Raw genomic sequence first — 18,703 nt, 5'->3', positions numbered from 1 at the left:
CAACAAAACGCTACGGATCTAGACTAGGGAGTTGAAAAACACCTCCCCCAATTCAGGGAGTCGTGAGGATCATGGATAAAGGCAGGAGTCAGGAAGCCCGTCATTAGCTATACTAGTGCGGTTAAGGGCATTCGACTGGCCATACTGCTAAAAACGTTTCTCAAGCTATTCGCTCACTCCTGCTTATTCGTGAGGAGCAGGAAACTATCGAAGACCTTGTTGCCAAGCAGATGTGCAAGGGATCGATTGCGAAGCTTATGTTTACGGGGATACGCTTTCGATTAAGTCACATACTGATGAACCGCATACATGATGACAGTGTTTTTTCCTAAAGCTGAAGCACTAGGAGCGGAAGACCTCATGGGCCTCCTAATTGTCAGAATGAGGATCTTCATACGAGATGGGTGGAAGGCAAGGGTAGACTGTTCACGATCGGGATGGATTACCAATCCTTCGAGGTTATCAAACATCCGGTGGAGAACCTAGTTAGGTCCCCGGAGGGATCTCGGAGGCTATAGGGGATGAAAGGACTAGATCAAGCAGGGAAGTGGACTTGTTGCCACGGAAAGAAGAGAAGCTGGACGAGCTAAACCTAGATTTCTTAGGGTAGCGACTTACAGGAAAGCGTTATGTCGAAGCAGGGAGTGATACTTCCGCAGTGGAGGAGGGCTCCAAAAACCAAGAGAGCATTAAGATAGCCCAGATTAACCCCCACCATACAAAGGCTACATCTGCAATAGTTGAAGGGTAAGTTCCAACGATAATATTGGAATAGCGCTAACTCACTAGCCCTGGATGTACCAGGGGTATATTCGCGGTATGGAAGTTGGAAGCAGAACCAGGAGTTTGTGTCATTTTTATACGTAATTTAAAATATATATGCCTTTCAGAATTCCCGACTGGAGACCTTGTAGCTTTGTAAGTTTTACTGGAAACCGGGGGAGAACTCGAGAGGCAGTCTGGGCAGGAGATGACATTCGGATCCCATCGGAGCTAGTTGCTAGACTGGTGAAGTACTGTGAGAGCAGGGCGCTACCGTTTCTTTTCGGTTACAATGCCAACGCCCATCACGAAGTCTGGGGAAGTAGCGACACTATTCGAAGAGGTGAGTACCTTCTCGAATTAATTATTAGCAATAAGTTAGAAATATATAACATAAAGAACACTCCAACATTCGTGACTAGCTCTAGACAGGTGGTAGTAGATATAACATAACTCTGCGGAATACTCTGATGAACTGACTGGTCAGAATTGGAGGGTGTCGGATGAGCCCTCTATGTCGGATCACAGAATAATCAGATTCGATATTGAGAGCAACTCCAATATAAAACAAATAATAAAAATCCCAGGTGAACGGAGGGGGCTCCTATGCAACGCGCCTGACTTACAACATAGCTCACCTTCATAGGAGTGGTGATATCAGAAGCAAACTGGAACTGGAAAAGAGGTGGAAGACCTCAACCGAGGTACAAAAACGCATTGACTGCGCTACACTTATTTTATTGAACTATACCCGACGATATAACTGCCCCACGCTTTTCAAAGGGAATATCCTTCGAACTTCCATTCCCGCAAATCATAGTTATAAAAATATGTTCGCACAACCTTTCATACCTAGCATTCGAAAAAGTTATTAAACTTCTTAATTTGCATCTAAATGAATTTTTCGGTATGTTTACAATCTGGCTTTTACCTGTATTTCTGTATTTAAAACTCTACATTTATAGAAAAAGTTTAAACAGTATCGTCTATGAACTCCTAAAGAAGTTGCACCCCAATCCCAAACTTTCGAAATGAAGACCTTGCATTTAAACCAGAGCAGGGGTGGAAACTTTTTAGTAATCTTTTTGTATTCACTGTATTCATTCCATTGATCGAAATATCAAAGCTTTCCGGTTGAATAAACTCACTTCGCAGAAAAAACGCAATATTTTCGTAATGCTATGTAAATGTACTTTTTGATAGACAGGTGAACGTGAGGAACAGAGAGATTTCATCCCGGTTGTTTGTAGTCCTTGAAGGAATGTTGCGGAATTCCATTAGTATTCACCAGTGGCGAAGATGTTATCTTTGAGAGTAGGGTGAGAGTTGAATATATCTTTTTTCTTATCTTCTCTGTTGTGTAATGAATGTAAATCATTTATAAAAAGGACTCAAATATTGGCCATTCGGGAATTATATAATTTTATAGTCAAAATAAAAGAAAGCAGCATACTACTCTGTGGCTTATTGTAATCAATGCCTCCCCCCGTAACCGTTGAAGCGTATTCCTTTGGTTTTCTTCGAAAAGAGTTCATATTTAACTCAGACACTTGTATGGTATTATGGAAAGGCAAGCTATTTCGAAAATACTATCCATTGGGAAAATCTGGACTTCGTTCATATTACAACGAATCAGTTACAAAACCGGTAGAACGAACATCACATCAGTTATTACCTTGGCTTCATCTATGGAAAACATGAAGGAGGGACGCTAAGTAGTATTTTGATTCTAATGCTCAGATTTCGAATCCTAGTTTCGGTTATGGATGTATGCCTTCTCACTTGTCGCGCTACTCTTTCATCGAGAGGATTTAGAAGTTCCGGGTAAGATGTCGTAAATTGCGGTCGATATGTGCCTCACAAAGGGATTGACCTCACTTACTACGACCTTTGGCTTTGATAATTCTGGCGATATAATATTGACATACTGGAGAAGTGAGATGCTGGGCCTCTGGAGAGATCTCTGTGCTTTTGCATGAGTAAGTGCATATGGAGAAATATTACATTTCTCCTATTGCCATTAACCAACGTATAGCGAATTCTTTGTCCAATTTAGAAGCGTGGTGCAAAAGGGAGTTTTAGGAAGTTTGCCCTTCTGGATTGGATTGGTAGATTTTCCTTTCTTACTACAATCCAATCATTCTGACAGCAGCTTTCACTAGGTCCCATCAATTTTATTAAGAATTGCCACCAAGGTGAAGTAATGCTCATCATATCATTCGCTAGCCTGTGTGTGTTATCGGGTCAGCTTAGATCTGATTTCACTAACGAGCATCGAGCCAGTCCCGTTCATGCCATTAGCTCCCCTGTTTTACGCTACTCCCGTCGAAGGTTTACAAAACGGTTCTTTTAGGATGAAGTTAGCCTATAGCGTCACTTTAGTTAACCCTCATCAGTGCAACCCAACTCAAGGAGCCCATCGCAAAATCCTTGATTACTAAACCATGGCTTCAGTCCAGGTTCTAATATGTTCAACTGCTCACGCCTTGGTGGGGCAGATGGTGAGCCCTCGAATGCGGCATGTCTCAACCAGATTCTCCAAGCACATAAATTTTGGTAAGCGCCGCCGGGAAAGGACTTATTATTTTAATGATCGGTAGCACTTCCAGATTCTGACGTCCTCCTTGCCAAGACACTATTCCTATCCTAGCAATGCAACGATGGATTTCACGGTCACTGATTATCAGTACATTTCCTATGAAGTGACAAATGGCTCCATTCAATGTTCTCACGTCCGATACACACTTACGGAGTGGAACATGGGGAAAATCGGCGTTAGAAAATTTACCGACGTCCTCTCAAGAGGCGTAAATAAACGATAAAACTCGGTCCGGAGCTTGCAATGCATTGACCCCGAAAAGAAGACTCTATCATGAGAAGTTATCTCTGCTCTTATGGGTGGCCGAAATTGAAAGTCTACGAAGCCACTGTCTTAGATTTCGGTGATTGCTCAGCGCGCAAGAGGCCACGATGAGGTAGTCCTGGGATACGAAACATATAAGATGGCGAAAAAGGAACCCCGCCGCAGACAACACGTTGCCGGCAAGAGTTAATTTACGACAATAAGGAAGTTAAGGGGGTTATAAACTAGGTACCGAAAGACTCGATGTCTATCGATCATACTGCTTCAAGGAAGTAGCCAATATGAAAGAAATCGTACAGGCACTCTACTCTATCCAGACGATCTGACTGCACTCCCAATGAGGGGGGGGGGGGAACTAGAAGAGGTGCGAAGTGCTTAAATTTGTGTCTAAGTCATAGCCGGACAGCGGGTGTTTTTTCCTCACTCTGGATGTTGCGAGGCTGATGCTGATATGCACAGGCAAAGGCGACCTTGAGGCGTCGTCAGTGTACCGTCCTTTCAATAACTTGGACACAGCGGGAAAACTGCTTGAGAAGCTCATCAAGCCAAGACTGCTGCGGGGACTACTCGCCAACACAAAATGGTTTTAGAGTGGGTCGATCCACAGTTGATGCGATTGAGGAAGCTGCCCAAGGGGTGAAACTGGCTGAGACACACATTCGCCAATGTCGACTACTGTGACGCTAGACATAAGAAATATCTTCAATTTTGCGAGGTGGTGCCACAACCTTCAGGTACTCGAAAATCGTTTTCATATTTCAGGTTACCTTTTGCGGATATTAAGGGACTATTTAAAGGACCGCGCTCTACGAGTCCCGGGCAGGTTAGCACCAAATAAAGGTTACATTGGGGGTGGCTTAGCGATCTACTCTATGTCCATCTACTGAGATGTCTGATGAATTGCATTTGGTCGGATACCCGGGTGATGCTGCAGCATTGTTTGACGCACGCACGATTGAACAAGTTGCCATTTGCCAGCTGACGTCCAATGTCGGAGGTCGTCTATCCAGTAGGTATTGTTAACTGTCCGTTCTTCTTTACGGTTCTGAAGTATGGGCTGTCTCTCTCCGCAAGGAAAAGTATCGCTAGAGCTTAGTGTTAATACAAGGTTGAGGGGCTTTGTAAGTTGCATCAGCGCATCATACTGTTATGGCGGCACATGGGAGGCGCGAACCTAGGTGCCAACATAAATTCGCCTCCGTCGCTGCATTCAATGGCCGCAGAGACAGCTGACGGTCTGACATCGGACTGGAGCGAAGAGGTCAGGTTTTCCGGTAAGTCAAGTCACGTCCGTCGAAAATTTATATAATTTTATAACCTTTTTAATTATTTTAATTCATGAATAAGTGGTGCATTTGTTGTAATTTACCTTTACCCCTTTACCCAAGAGGGCAAAGTGGTTACTCCGACGTGGGAAAAAAGTACCAAGCAATAAACAAGAGTTTTAATAAAATTACGGTCGCTACGCCGAAGTGTCGTAAGATTCAAGAAGTCGGGCATGCAATTTCCTCGGATTGTCTTCGGCAATTTCCAATTGCAAAATAGCGAATATTTATTGAAACATTGAATCCGGTGAAGGCCATAACAGTGAAGTGATTTGCCAGTCCAGAAGCAATTATCCAAGCTTTTGTTAGCGACTCGATGGGACAAAGAAAATTCCAGCGGACAAGGGAAATACAAAAGGGACGCGCTAAGTCAGCCAATCAATTCCAGCTTATGCCACGACGATGCAGGTAATTTCAGTTTCTTCATTTCATTTTCCCACTTTCTTTTATTAACTATTATATATTGTTTTATTATTTCTTTTTATTTATCAGTTTCATTTCAATTTTATTTCCCGAGTTATCACAATCTCAGCAGAAGCCGGATTTTACCTAATACTAGCACTAAGTGCCAAGCATTTAGGCTCGGACGATCCTACCTACTTAGAAACTAAAGGGGCGCTGGTGGTGGTGGCCGGTGGTAGGTCAGTGGGAGAATCCGTCGAGTACTCCCCGCAACATCGAGCACCTATGCAGAATGGTGTACTTCTGCATGGTTTGAACCAGACTGTGCGAAAGTCCCAGGACATCAAGGGAAGCCGTGAGGGATTTAGGTACAATACCTGTAGCTGACAATATTATGGGAACTACAATCACCCGCTCGAGACGCCAAATTTCTTTGATTTTCCGAGCCAATGGCTCATAGTTCACCTTCTTCTCCACGTATTTCCGTTCAATGTTGCTATTGTGAGGGATAGCAACATCAATAATATACACCGAGCGACCCGTCTTGTCAACTAACAGTACGTTAGGCTTGTTGTGTGCAGTATGGCGATCAGTCAGAACTTGCCGGTCCCAATATATGCTGTAAGCAGTACTATCAAGTACTACTTGTGGCTCATATCGGTAAACCGCACATGTTGTCGTGATCATCCCATGCTTGTATCCAAGGTTTTGATAGATAAACTTACATACAGCATTATGCCTGGTGATGTATTGCACCGGTGCCATAACAGTACAGCCAGAAATGAGATGGTCCAACGTCTCTAACGCCGAACCACATATTTTGCACTGGTCGTTCTCCACCCGTTCTTTCATGATGAGCTTTTTATAAGCTCGAGTGGCGACCACGCCATCCTGAATGGCACACATGAACCCCTCCGTCTCAGCAAAGAGCTCCCCAGCACACAGCCATCTGAACATGCCGGCTGAACATGTCTATTATTCGCAACATACTTCTAAGATGGTTGTCAGTACCAGCATGCAGCTTGATGTCATCTTATTTATCTTATTTTATTTATTATTATTATTAGCATTTGTATTTATTGTTTGCTACTGTCGGCGGAAGTTTTTTTTTCAGTGTTTTTCCACATTTACTCCCTCCGGTTTCTGTCAGACCGTTTTTTACGTGGCTGCGGAGTTTATTGCGTCGGAGGACGCAAAGCCGTTGGGGCCGCAGTCGTTTGTGCGCTCCGGTGTCTCCCTTCTCTTTTCTCTTCTTTTTCTCCTGTCTCCACTGATCCTGCGGAAATATGTCGCGTGAGAAGAAATCCGCGGGTTAGTTTGCCTACCTTTTGGCAACGCAACCCGGTTGGAGGCGCGTGATGGTGGACCCGCGCCTATCGGTCTCGACGGGGAGACCATAGGACTCCTCATGGACGTGCTGGACGTACGTTCTCTTGAAGGACCAGCTGATCCGGTGCCTTTCAGTGAGGGAGGAAGCAAAGTCGAATCACTTGCTGAATGAACTGACGCTAGGTGACCGTACCCCCAACTGGTTGCTACGAGAAATGAAGCAGCTGGGTGGGGATTAGGTCGGTTCGGAACTGCTAAAGTCTCTCTGGCTGCAGTGACTCCTGGAGAGCACCCACGTCATCTTAGCCTTTGTGGACTCGAGATTGCTGGAGGTGTTGTCCGCCACGGCCGATAAAGTGCACGAGGTGTGCACGCGCGAACGTTTTCGTGGCGCATTAGGCGCCGACTTCCTGTGTCACTATGGGCTGCTGGTTGACTTGTAGAATAGAACATTGATAGACCCCGCAACCTCGTTACAGACTTCAGGGAAGATTTCTACCGAGATAACACTCTCTCGATAATTTTCGAGGACGTTGCCGACCATGGCATTCGCGCAGACAGTTCCAGACCGATATCCCATACCACTCAATTGCCGTGTTTTTACGACTTTGGATCTAACCAAGGTTTTACTACCAAATCCCTGTAATTCCCGAAGACGGCTATTTACACACCTTTCGAACTCTTCGAGTTCACTAGGGTGACTTTAGGCTTGTGCAACGCTTCGCAGACTTTCCAGAGGTCCATCCACTCTATTTAACGAAACCATTTAGTTGCCCCTGACGGTATTCAACCTAACCCAGACAAGACTGAGGCACTACCAACCACGGTGAAGGATCTTCGAAGATTCTTGGGCATGCTAAATTTTTATCGTTGTTTCTTGAAAGCGATCCTGAATGCCTACTTTTCTGGGCCCAAAACTAAAGGCTCCTGCGAGGTTGGGTGGTCTGCTGAGGCCGAGCTTTTCTTCAAAACAGCTCAACCATTCTCAACGCAACTACAACGACTACGATCGTGAACTACTCGCCGCGTACCACGCTATAAAATACTTGCATTTCTCCCTTGAGAGTAGGCTGTTCACTGTGTTCACGGACCACAGGCTCCTTACATTCGCGCTTAGACAAAATGTCCCCTCGCCAACTTAGGCATTTGAGTTATATCAGCCAGTTTACTTCTGATATCCAACATTTGTCGGGTAGAGACAATGTTGTTGCAGACGCTTTGTATCGAATTACGGCGGTCACAACCCCGGCCCCGGTCGATTATACGGCATTCGCCGAGGCACAAAAAGACGGTCAATTCGAAATATAAATTCATGGAGTCTCCTATTTTCGGCGCAAACTCTTACTTACTCTGCCATTCACTCCGGCCGATTTTCACAAGGAAATATTCAACGCGGTTCACGATCTTGCGCACCCAGGTTACTCACCGAAAAATATTTCTGGCCGTTCATGAACAACGTAAATTCTTGTGCCAGACAGTCCATCGCGTGCTAGTAGTGTAAGATCAGCAAGCACGAGAGCGAGCAAGCGAGATTCGCACGGATTCAAGTATTGCCTCACAATCATCAACAGGTTTACGCGGTGGCCTGAAGCAATACCTCTGTCTGATATTACGGCGCAATCATGTGCCGAGGCCCGCTGTCGAGAATGGATTCCGGGCTTTGATGTTCCGGCCGTCATTATCACGGACCAGGGAATGCAATTCAAATCTGCTCTTTTCGCGGAGTTAGGAAAGCTCCTTGGCTTTAAACAGCATAGGACTACTGCATACCATCCACAGTCCAATGGCAGTCTGGAACGTTGGCACCCAACGTGGTGAAACTCGCGCGGTTTTAGCTGGGGGCGGAGTGATGTGGCGCCAATATGAATTCGCCTCCACCGCTGCATTCAATGAGAAATGAGAAATCAGCTGCTCATTTGACACGGGCATTTTTATTCTTACTTAGTACACACAATCGGGAAATCACGGTTCTTCGATTGCGTGTATTGCAAGGATGTGTGGATGATGCCCGCCTTACCTGTTTCTTTTGCATCAGATTGGAACACAATGGCCGTTACATACAAGGCATTCTTAAGGCGAAGAAGAGGGAGGTGGATAGGAGAGATACCATGATAGCTGAGGCTCCCTGAACTACGGGGTTGTGCTGTTACACTAACTAGGCCTGATCTAAGGTATAATATCAAACGGTTCCGGGTTAGTGTTCTGGATTTGACAACGAGGTGTTTTAACCGGTAATCTTTTTAAGACCGACATTGTGCGCAAATGCATTTCGTCTGCCTGCCTGAATCAACAGAATTGTTTTTAACATTAAAGACAAGAAAACTGTCGTAAATAAATCCTTTCCCCTATGCTATTTTTTGGCTCTTCAGTGCTAAAAGAATCAGGAATGGTAGCTTGGAAGGGTAAAAAGAAAAGATGTGAGTAGTTGAAACCTAGCAGAAAAAAAGCGGCAGTTATTCCCGGCAGAAAATTTCCGGCATAATATGGCAATGTATACAATAATAGATGGATTAGCTATTTTATTGCTGCGTATGCTGTCCATAACTGGTGTTCTTTGTGATCGATATATCAATGAACGTCTCAAATCTAAAATTTACCTCAATGTCGTTCGTCCTGTCACTCTCTATGGTTCTGAGTGTTGGCCGACTATAAAAGACAATGAATGGCATCTTGCGGTAATGGAGACGAAGATGTGACGTTGGACTAGTGACAATTCGTGATAACGAGAATTCACTTGCCAAGATTGGTCTGAACATCGAAGTCAATGGTAAACGACCAAAAAGCAGACCGAAACAACGGTGGCTTGATACGCTGGATGGCACCCAGATCTGGCATTCGATAGAGCCAAATGACGAAACCGATCACGACGAGCTTGTGAACGGGACAAAGTCTGAAGAAAAGAAGAAAAGGAAGAAGAAGATGTTATCCGCTTCATCATTTACTCATAAAGTTTTCCTCTTGAATTTATTTCACTCAGTTGCTATTGAATTTTTCATTAGCAGTACATATACATATCGAACTGGTAGCTTCCGAGCATCATCTTCAGTTTGACGTAACAGTTCCCTTTCTGGATACTACATACTCCTGACTTTAAAGTATTCTAGTTACTTTGACCTACATACATACGAATATGTATATATCTTTCACTCTGAGTATTTACTCAATGGTCGTCAGTAAATTATGAAAAACTTTTAATATAATCATTGTAATTGAAGGTTCACCTTAATACCCACTAATGAATAGCTGTGATAAAACATTCATATCAATGTAGATAGTATCTACCTATGAAGTTTGTACTTAAGATTATACTCACCTGTGCTGTTGCTATAACAGTTTGTCCTATGAAGCCTACGTAGAACAAATCCGGTGCTACAGAAAAAACTTTTATCCAAGCTCCTATGCACGTGCCTGTTATTCCGACAAGAGCTGTTATTCGTAAACCCTATAATGAGATACACAGAAGGAAATATGAAAGGACAATGTCACGTTCAAGAATGTAGATTGCATCAAAGTAGGTTTAAGAAGAATAAAAGATAGTGAGTGATAGTGAGTTTTGAAAAAAGTATTGAGTTTAAGAAACAGCATGCATGCGAAGGTGTATAGATAGAAAAACGTAGTTATAAATTAGAAGGATTTTAAACAGATCGAGTGGGAGGTGAAATATTCAAAAATTTGAATAATTATGAGTGCAAAAAACTAGTATTTATGTACCGAGATTGTATCTTATTGTAAGTGATAAAATTTTGAATTGTTACATTAAATCTGAGTGAAGAATAATAAAATGTTAATGGAAAAACACTCTTTACTATTTTCCAACGCACACTGCGTATTCTCCAGAAATTGTTACTACAATTACTACTTCCTCCTATAATTAAAAGTTCAAGTGCTACTCATCCATTTTTTTAATGCTTCATAGAATATTCAAGCAAGGATACTTACCATTCTGTCGAGAAACCAACTGCCTGGGAAGATTAGGGGAATGTATATGGCCATGTATATCATTGAAGTCCAATCGACCCATGTTCCGCTTACGTTATAGTATCTGCGGTTATACAAGAAGGTTAAAGTAGACAGCTCTAAACGTCAGGATTGAATTCTATGGTATGCAATTAAAATAAATGATGCTTGATGGAGACTATTCTATGAGTATGATAGGATGTAACCATTTACGAAGATATGTGTGTATCCTCAGCGAGAAAATCGGGAAAGTAATTCAAGCGGCTGAAAATGGATTTGGTTTTACTGCCGTTTAATTTACTCAAATTAGGAACTGTGGCAAGTTTGGTCCTGACAGGATGTATGAACTTGATTGAAATTTTATTAATTCATACTTGTTGCTTTCGTTGTTTATGGGGCCTTGAATTGAATTCAATGGAGTCAGCAAGGATTTTGTCCCGAAAATTCAAGCGGAAGTGCTTTAATACTCCTGGCCCACAATAATTTGTATTTATCATATAAAGATGCCATGTCAGTTATTGCTACTTATTTTTATTGAATGGCGGCTTTTATTGAATTTTGGTTACAATGCCTATTAAAATGCTATGTGATATTTTGCGGTCAGTGAAATAATGAATAGCAAATCTGAGGTTACGTTTGGTCTTATCTGGGCTGTTAATCTTGCAGTTTTCATTATTGAAATTAGTAAACTTGTAGGAAACATGACAAATGGAAATTCATTCATAATTTTCCAAAATTTGTTTACAATATAAATCGGTTATCTGATACTCAATTAACTCGAAAAAAAGAAAGGTACTGGGACCCTTTTATTGATTTATTTCAGCAAAATTTCAATCAACAGACTATTGAAGATACTAAGGACTGCATAATGGTTTGGAAAATACGCGATGACAGCCTCAAAGAGTAGAATTAGTAGGACAAGCTGCGGAATACAAGTCAATCATAATGTTGTTGCTTCGAACAGTCAGCATTTAATCTATTTCAAGTGAGACTTTGATCGGGTCACATAGGAAGCAGAATGGCGTTCTTGTTCTTTTCTGCCACGGTTACTACTGCTTGTTCCCTCGTGGGAATTTTATATTGACTGTCGTTTATAGTGCGTCGCTAAGTAGTAAGGTATTAATCAAGACGGTTATATGCAGAAGGAAAAACCTTTCTTATGCTCCAAAATCGTGCCTTTCGTTATCTGAATATGCGGGGTTTTATAGTATTCATATCTTTAGAAATTTTGGTTAATAAAGGTATATCCGTTTGTGCGAAATGTGCTTGCAGATAGATAGACAAGCAGACTGACAGACAGACAGGCAGCTCGACAGTATCCAAAATGACTTTGCAAACAGGCAGATATCAACCCACTTCCATGGTGAGGTCTGCGCAGGACAGTAAAGTCGGCCAAAAAACGGAAACGACCTGCCCCTATCCCGCACCCCAGATTTCCGCAGGGGATACTTATGGCAATGTTCCCCCATCATCAGGAAAGTATTTTTCTTAATATATCAGCACTTTGAATTCCAAGTGCAGCTTATAAAATTCATTGAAGTGTCAAAGCAAGTCTCAGCTTGACTTGCGTTTTTTGGCCTCAATATGTTTCTTCCAAGTAAGTCTTCTGTCTAGGTGTATTCCTGTTCGCTTTTTTAATATGAAGGTGACATGACTACACTTTGCTTCAATGACTTTGATTCTCCAGTGGGACAACCATTGTTCAACCTCTTTCATGTGATTCTATCATAGAAGTTTCGAAATCTAACACTGGATTTGGGATATTTACAGAGTATCGCCATATCATTAGCGTAGGCAGAAGTAAATAGACGTTTATTTGTGGCCAAACCTCCACGAACGTTTGACTTGATTTTGGGAGCATCGCCATCCTCACGCTTGCAAGTGCGTTAGTGCCGTCGGAGCAGGCAAGCGATTTCCCTTGAATTTGTGTCACATAGCTGGCAGTGATAAATGTTGGGTGTTTAAGAGGGCCTTGAATACTACGAAATCAACAGATGGCACAGGATCTGCTGGCACAAACTATAATAGATGAGAGAGTGGACGTGGTTCTAACCAGCGGACTATGCAAAATACCGGATATTAATGCGTGCATTCATAACAAGAGCAAACGGACCACTGTATGGGAATGCGGGGAGCGAGTGTTGTTATTAATCGAAGAGCGATTGGAGGGTTTCGTCCAGGCTAAAATAAACGGCATCATAGTTGGAGAATAGAATAATTCCGGACAATGGTAGGCAATGTGGCGACAGACGCAAAAGCTAGGAGTCCACTAGTCATCGGCGGTGACTTCAACGCTTGGGTAACAGAGGCATACTGCCGTCTAGGTAAAAGGCTATTGGAAACGTCTGCGTCTTTGGAATTCGAAATTGCAAATAACGGTGATGTAAACACATATCGTAAAGCTGGTATGAGTTCTATCATTGACATCACTTTCGCCAGCTTTTCGCTTCTGCCTAAGATGAGGAGGTGGGTTAGCGAAGAATTTACTCACGGTGATCATCAGGCGGTAGTGATCGAAATCGAACAGCAAAGGATCGTGCAGAATTTCAAACTGACAGACCCAATATGGAAGGATAGCCTCTTCGATCAAAATGCGTTGGACTTGGTGATGAACTCTGCCAGTATGAACTAAAGATAAGCAGAAAAGTAGACCAAACAGCTAAATTAGTCTGCTACCACCGCGTGCGATGCTGCAATCCCGAAAACAGTTCTCAGAAAAGGAAACTCATCATGTTACTGGTGGAGTAAGGAAATAAAGACGCTGATGGCAAAGGGCCTGCAAGCTCGAAAAAGCGTTTGAGGAGAACATTGAAATTGCAGGAGCTGCTCTTCACATTCAAACAATTGATACATGATTTGCTGAAACTCATCAAACAAAGCAAAAACAGAACCTTTAAAAACCTCTGCAAGCTGACATAACCCACTGGAATGTAGCCTATGGAGTAGTGATGTCTAAAGTAAAGGGGAAGAAATCATCGCAAGGAACTTGTACGACAATGCTGGCATCGATAGTGAAGACACTGTTCTGGCAAAGATGTAATACAGTCATCGAAACAATCGGTGCAGCTAGTTTAGAGAGCATACCGCGTATCATTGACGATGAATTGCCCCAGGTATGTAAGAAAAAAATAAAGGACAAGACAGTACCGGGATCAGATGGAATTCACAATAGAGCAGTGAAAGCGGCCGCCCAAGTGACACCAGAAATGCTCATACAAGCAATGCAAAAATGCTTCAATGAAGGGATATTCCCTAAAGAAATTGAAACAGCAGGTTTGCTTTTGTTACCAAAACGAAACAAACAATTTGGCGATCAGTCGTCCCATGCTCAATATGCCTTATAGATACGATGGGGAAGATACTGGAGCGAATAATTGCTAACAGATTGCGCGAGACAGCTGAAAATAAAGCTGCTTTTTCTGATATGCAGTTTGGATTCAGGAATGGTCGCTCTATCGTCGATGTATTAAAGGTGGTGGTAGACACCACTGCCATTGCCATAGAAGGTTAGAGGTGGCGATTGGTGTCAGAAGAGAACCGCGCAATGGTTACGATCGACGTAAAAATACTTTCGACTCAGTAAATTAGGCGGCCATCAAAACGTCCCTCATCCAAATGAACACTCCACGCAAGCTGAGAAACATTGTGTCTAACTACTTTACAGAGAGGGAGCAAAAGTACGACAGGGACAAAGGCACAAATTACGACCGTGTCTCAGTTGGAGTTCCTCAGAGGTCGGTACTGGGTCCACTCTTGTGGAACATCATGTATGATGGAGCCTTCCACCTGCATTTATCAGAAGGGGTAAAAGTAATAAGTTTCGTCGATGATGTTGCTGCGGTTGTAGTTGCAAAGAACATTCACGAGATTGAGGCAGCAGCCAATAAAGCGACGGTGATGGAAGATATTTGAGAATTGTTGAGAGTTGGCTGGAAACTGCGGGCTAGTACTTGCAGGCAATAAAACAGAAGCCGTATTGATAACAAGCCAGAAGACCCTGAAATACTTCAAAATTCGATTTGGGAGCCAGACTATGAGAAGCAAGGAGGGGATAAAACACTTAGGGGTGATGTTCGACAACAGACTTAAATTCAAAGTGCATGTTGATTACGTCGAAAAAAAGGGAGCACTGTTGCACGCTGCACTTTCGAGAATGCTGGCAAATATTGGCGAACTCAAATATGTCACTAGCTCAGTATTGCTCTTTACCGCTCCTGTACGGGCTGCGGCACTGACGACTAAAGAATTCAGGAGAAGTCTAATGCGCTCGTACAAATTATGTGCTCCGAGAGTGATTATCGGCTTTCAAACGACATCAGACGACGCGGCGTTAATTATAAACGGGCTATTGCTGGTAGATATCTTGGTTGAAGAGATGTCACGAATCCACATCAGCAGAATTACAATCCAAGACGTTATTGCTTGTGGAAGTTAGGCAAACGTGTGGATCCGACATTAAACGACTATGAAAGAAATCCAAAGAATGTAGTATTGCAATCATTTCATATTTTCAACGGTAGGAAACAGGAGATTGCAGATATGCGTCATCTCGGAGAAGATAGTCAGATTTTTGCTCTCTATATCATCGAGGAGAACATTTTTGCTCTCTATATCATCGGAGAATTATGCGAGGCTTACTCACCATCTTTACTATTTTAAACTATGTGATTTACAATTGGCCGACCAAAATGATATCAATAAAATTTTGTCGAAACTTTCTTACAAATGGCGCCCAATGTGGGTAGTTAGTCATGTAGGATACGTTTGTGGAGATTCATTTGCTGGTATAAGAAGACCTCTTGATACTTGCTCTTAAAATATCTTAACACTGCCCTTTTGAGCAAGTAAATTGCATAACTACAAAGCCCAGGGAAAGTTTGAGAAGAAAATACTATCTTCCCCGATGGGTCACATAACATATGTCGAATAGTCTTTGAAGCAAGCGGCTAGAAGTTTTCATTAGCATTTATAGATAGTGGAAGCATGTTTTCATAGCTGTAACATCCTATAATTGAGGAAATGCGTTTGTATGAATTCAATCAATTCGTGTTGTTTCAAATATCCAAGGTTGAAACTAGAATAATATCCATAATTTCGCAAATCTATTCTAGAAGTTGATTGATTTTTTAAGTTAACTATACAACTCAACTTTTCGCAGCATCATGGAAATTATATTAAAAATCCCATCTAAAATTACTAAAGGCAATTTGGGATTAAAAGTGTCCTAGTATAACTAAGAAATATACTGTCAACTTCTTATCGTTCATGGTGACCAGAAAAAAATTGCTTTAGACTTAGAGTCGTAGGGAATATTAGGAAACCCAGTTGCTACTCTCTATCAGCAGAAAGATTTAACTGACTTAAATAAAATTGATAGCCCTCGATTTTGAATTCATTGCCGAAAGAGGTGTTACGTGGTACTATTAATTTTCCAAAATTTCATGAGTTTAAGTACTTACTTCACGATAATATTATTAATAATTGTGTACTGGATCCATTGCATTGCATTTGATGCCGAATAAAATGCAAATAAAAATATCACTAGCCATCTTATTTTGTATACTTTGTATTCTGTAAATGGAACGAGATGAAATTTACATTAATACTATTGTTCTGCAAATTTTTGTGTATGTTTTATTGCTAAATTTTAGAGAGATCACAATTTTTCGTTATTTCGAGATTGGTTTCACTAGAATACAGAAAATTGGTGATTTTTAATAAAGCAAAAATGAGTTCAATTAAAATAAATTAAATAATAATCTATTTTTCATTTTAATATTTACTGCAAACTGTTAAGACTAACCCTAACATAAATTGCAAAATGCAAGGACAAAAATGAAATAATTTCAAAACCATGAAGTATCTGACCTACATAAAATCGACTAGGAAAATATGTATAGGCATGAGTATTCAAAAATCATTCAAAACTGTATATTTCTGCATGAGTTCGTTACTTCATTAATTAAAGTACTAAAATGAACGCTGTTCCTTGCCAAGTAAAATTTCATTTCTGTGGAAATACCAGCGCCTAGCACAGATGAAAGGACTAAGTTGTTTCCCTAAGTTCTGCATTTACACAAAAACAGCATTTTACTATCGAAGGAACGCTTTTGTGTCCCTTTAATTACTTTAATTGCTAGAAATGTTAATGGTATAAATCCTGTACTTCATTAAGTTAAATCATAAGAAAGAAAAATTATGTGAAACTACACAGAACAAGAACAGAATATTTTCCAAAAGATACACTGAAATTTTCAAGAAAATTCAAATTCAAAGCAAAATGCTTTGCGTTTAACTAATATTTTAATCATAAAGATCTTTTTATATTTACCTTGTATCACTTTTTCTGGTCCAATTGGATCTGTTGACTTACTAGGTGGAATATAGCTATCAGCCACTGATGATGTGCTGACATTGGTGGGCTTTTCTTTTAGATCCATCTTGGAATATGTAGAGAGAAATTATTTACAGAATATCCGAAATTTGTTGTGTTTTTATTTCGCAACCGATATATTCATTTTGTAAATGAATCTGTAACGAAAATGAGAAAAAAGGCTAATTTATTATTTATTATTATTATATTAAAAACAAAGTTTGAAATGGAATATATAAATATATTAAAATCATGTATCTAAATAGGGAGATGTGGGATATCAACAAAAGTATGAATATTTTAAACTGAAATGCAGATTAGAAAATTATTGTCACCAATTACATTTAATTTTGTATCTACATAGAAATATATGTTTTTAGCAATTAAAAAAAAAATTCACTTATTCACTATCATTACTAAAGGGTTATGTGAACGAAGTTAATCGTTAAATAAATTATAAGGGCTTGTTTTCAACACCATTTAAAATGTTCAATAAGAAGAAAGAATCTGAAAGTTGTGTGGTAAGTGATATCAGTAAATCCGTAGCAATCCATCAGGCTAGTGGAAAGTTTTAAGATAGTACACATATCGAGGAAGGTTGAGCACAAAAGAAGCTGTTTTTGAAGAAAGGGGACCGGGACAAGTTGCATTGCATTTTGTCTAGTCAAGGCACATCACAGTTGCTAGAAGAAGCCCAGAACACGGAGAAATATTCAAGAATGCTTCGAATGAGGAAGTCGAAAAGTTGGTTGAACCGAGTCAAACGCAAAAGAGGTGGCCAATATGAAGCCAGGTATCCTGGAAGCACGAATGTTCAGAGAGGCAAGTTTGGACAAAAGTACCATGTAATTAATAGATTCCAAGACGCTTCGGTAAATCTGTCTAGATGGCGAGCAGTTTCTGGGGAGAAGTTAGATATTTAAATACCTAATTGGTGAAGTCTAGTAGGTGGACAGCAGTGAACGGATGTTTCCTAAAAGTAAGTAGTCAACCAGCCGTTGAAATATTTTCCGTCTAAAACCTTTGAGGTTTTTATTAAAAATTATCATCAGAGGCAGGGAAATGCATTGTTCGGATTTTAGTAACAGAGTTTAGAAATTCTGTCTTGACTGGGACGAACATTGGGGTCAAGGTAGTTAGTGAATTACGCGACTAAGGAGTGAGCAAGAAGGGGTTATTGTTGAAAATGTGTGCCAGTCTGCTCCCAATCGGAGAAAACATGAAATAGGAGAAAAGGAATTATACATCGAGGAAAAGTACAGGCATACCTCGACTTATCGTTAATTGGTTCCATGAATGCATGTTATAAGTGGAAAATGTGATAAGTCGAAGCTTAAGAAATACATGCTCGTATGCAAAGGGTAAAGAGGAGTAGAATTCTTTGTTATTTGTCGCTTGTTGCCTATGCAGTACCAAAACGAACATTTCGCATATAGCACATATTAAGAATCAATTCAAAATACATACAAAAAAGTGAAAGTTTTTAGTTTAAACTATCAAAATAAAGAGAATTTATGAGAAAATATTATAAAAGTATAAATGTATAGAAATATGAATATTTATGAGTAACTCCTCATCACTTGATGACAAATCACGATGAATCCCTGCTGAGGTTTGCAGTTGAAAAACTGTCCCAGATGTTGAGGGTTCGGAAAATTTATTTAAAGTTTTCCGTCTTGCTTTAAGTTTTCT

General features: G+C 40.9%; 1 protein-coding gene across 4 annotated transcripts in view; it reads right to left on the bottom strand.

The window, feature by feature from the left end:
• LOC119659063 (feline leukemia virus subgroup C receptor-related protein 2) overlaps positions 1-18,703 on the bottom strand; it is a 159,582-nt gene that overhangs the window by 68,370 nt on the left and 72,509 nt on the right. For all 4 annotated transcript variants that reach the window (XR_005250316.1, XM_038066975.1, XM_038066974.1 and 1 more), the window contains exons 2-5: positions 16,970-17,169; positions 16,098-16,209; positions 10,621-10,723; positions 9,995-10,123 (exon numbers count right to left, since the gene is read on the bottom strand). Coding sequence is in view for 3 of the 4 variants with exons in the window: in XM_038066975.1 (XP_037922903.1) it covers positions 9,995-10,123; positions 10,621-10,723; positions 16,098-16,209; positions 16,970-17,078 (453 nt within the window). In the remaining variant the exon portion in view is untranslated. The remainder of the gene's footprint in view (positions 1-9,994; positions 10,124-10,620; positions 10,724-16,097; positions 16,210-16,969; positions 17,170-18,703) is intronic.

Source organism: Hermetia illucens, chromosome 6 (genome assembly GCF_905115235.1).
Source record: "Hermetia illucens chromosome 6, iHerIll2.2.curated.20191125, whole genome shotgun sequence".
Lineage (NCBI taxonomy): Eukaryota > Metazoa > Arthropoda > Insecta > Diptera > Stratiomyidae > Hermetia > Hermetia illucens.
Note: the sequence above shows the minus strand (reverse complement) of the source record. Positions and strands in the feature narration are given on the sequence as shown.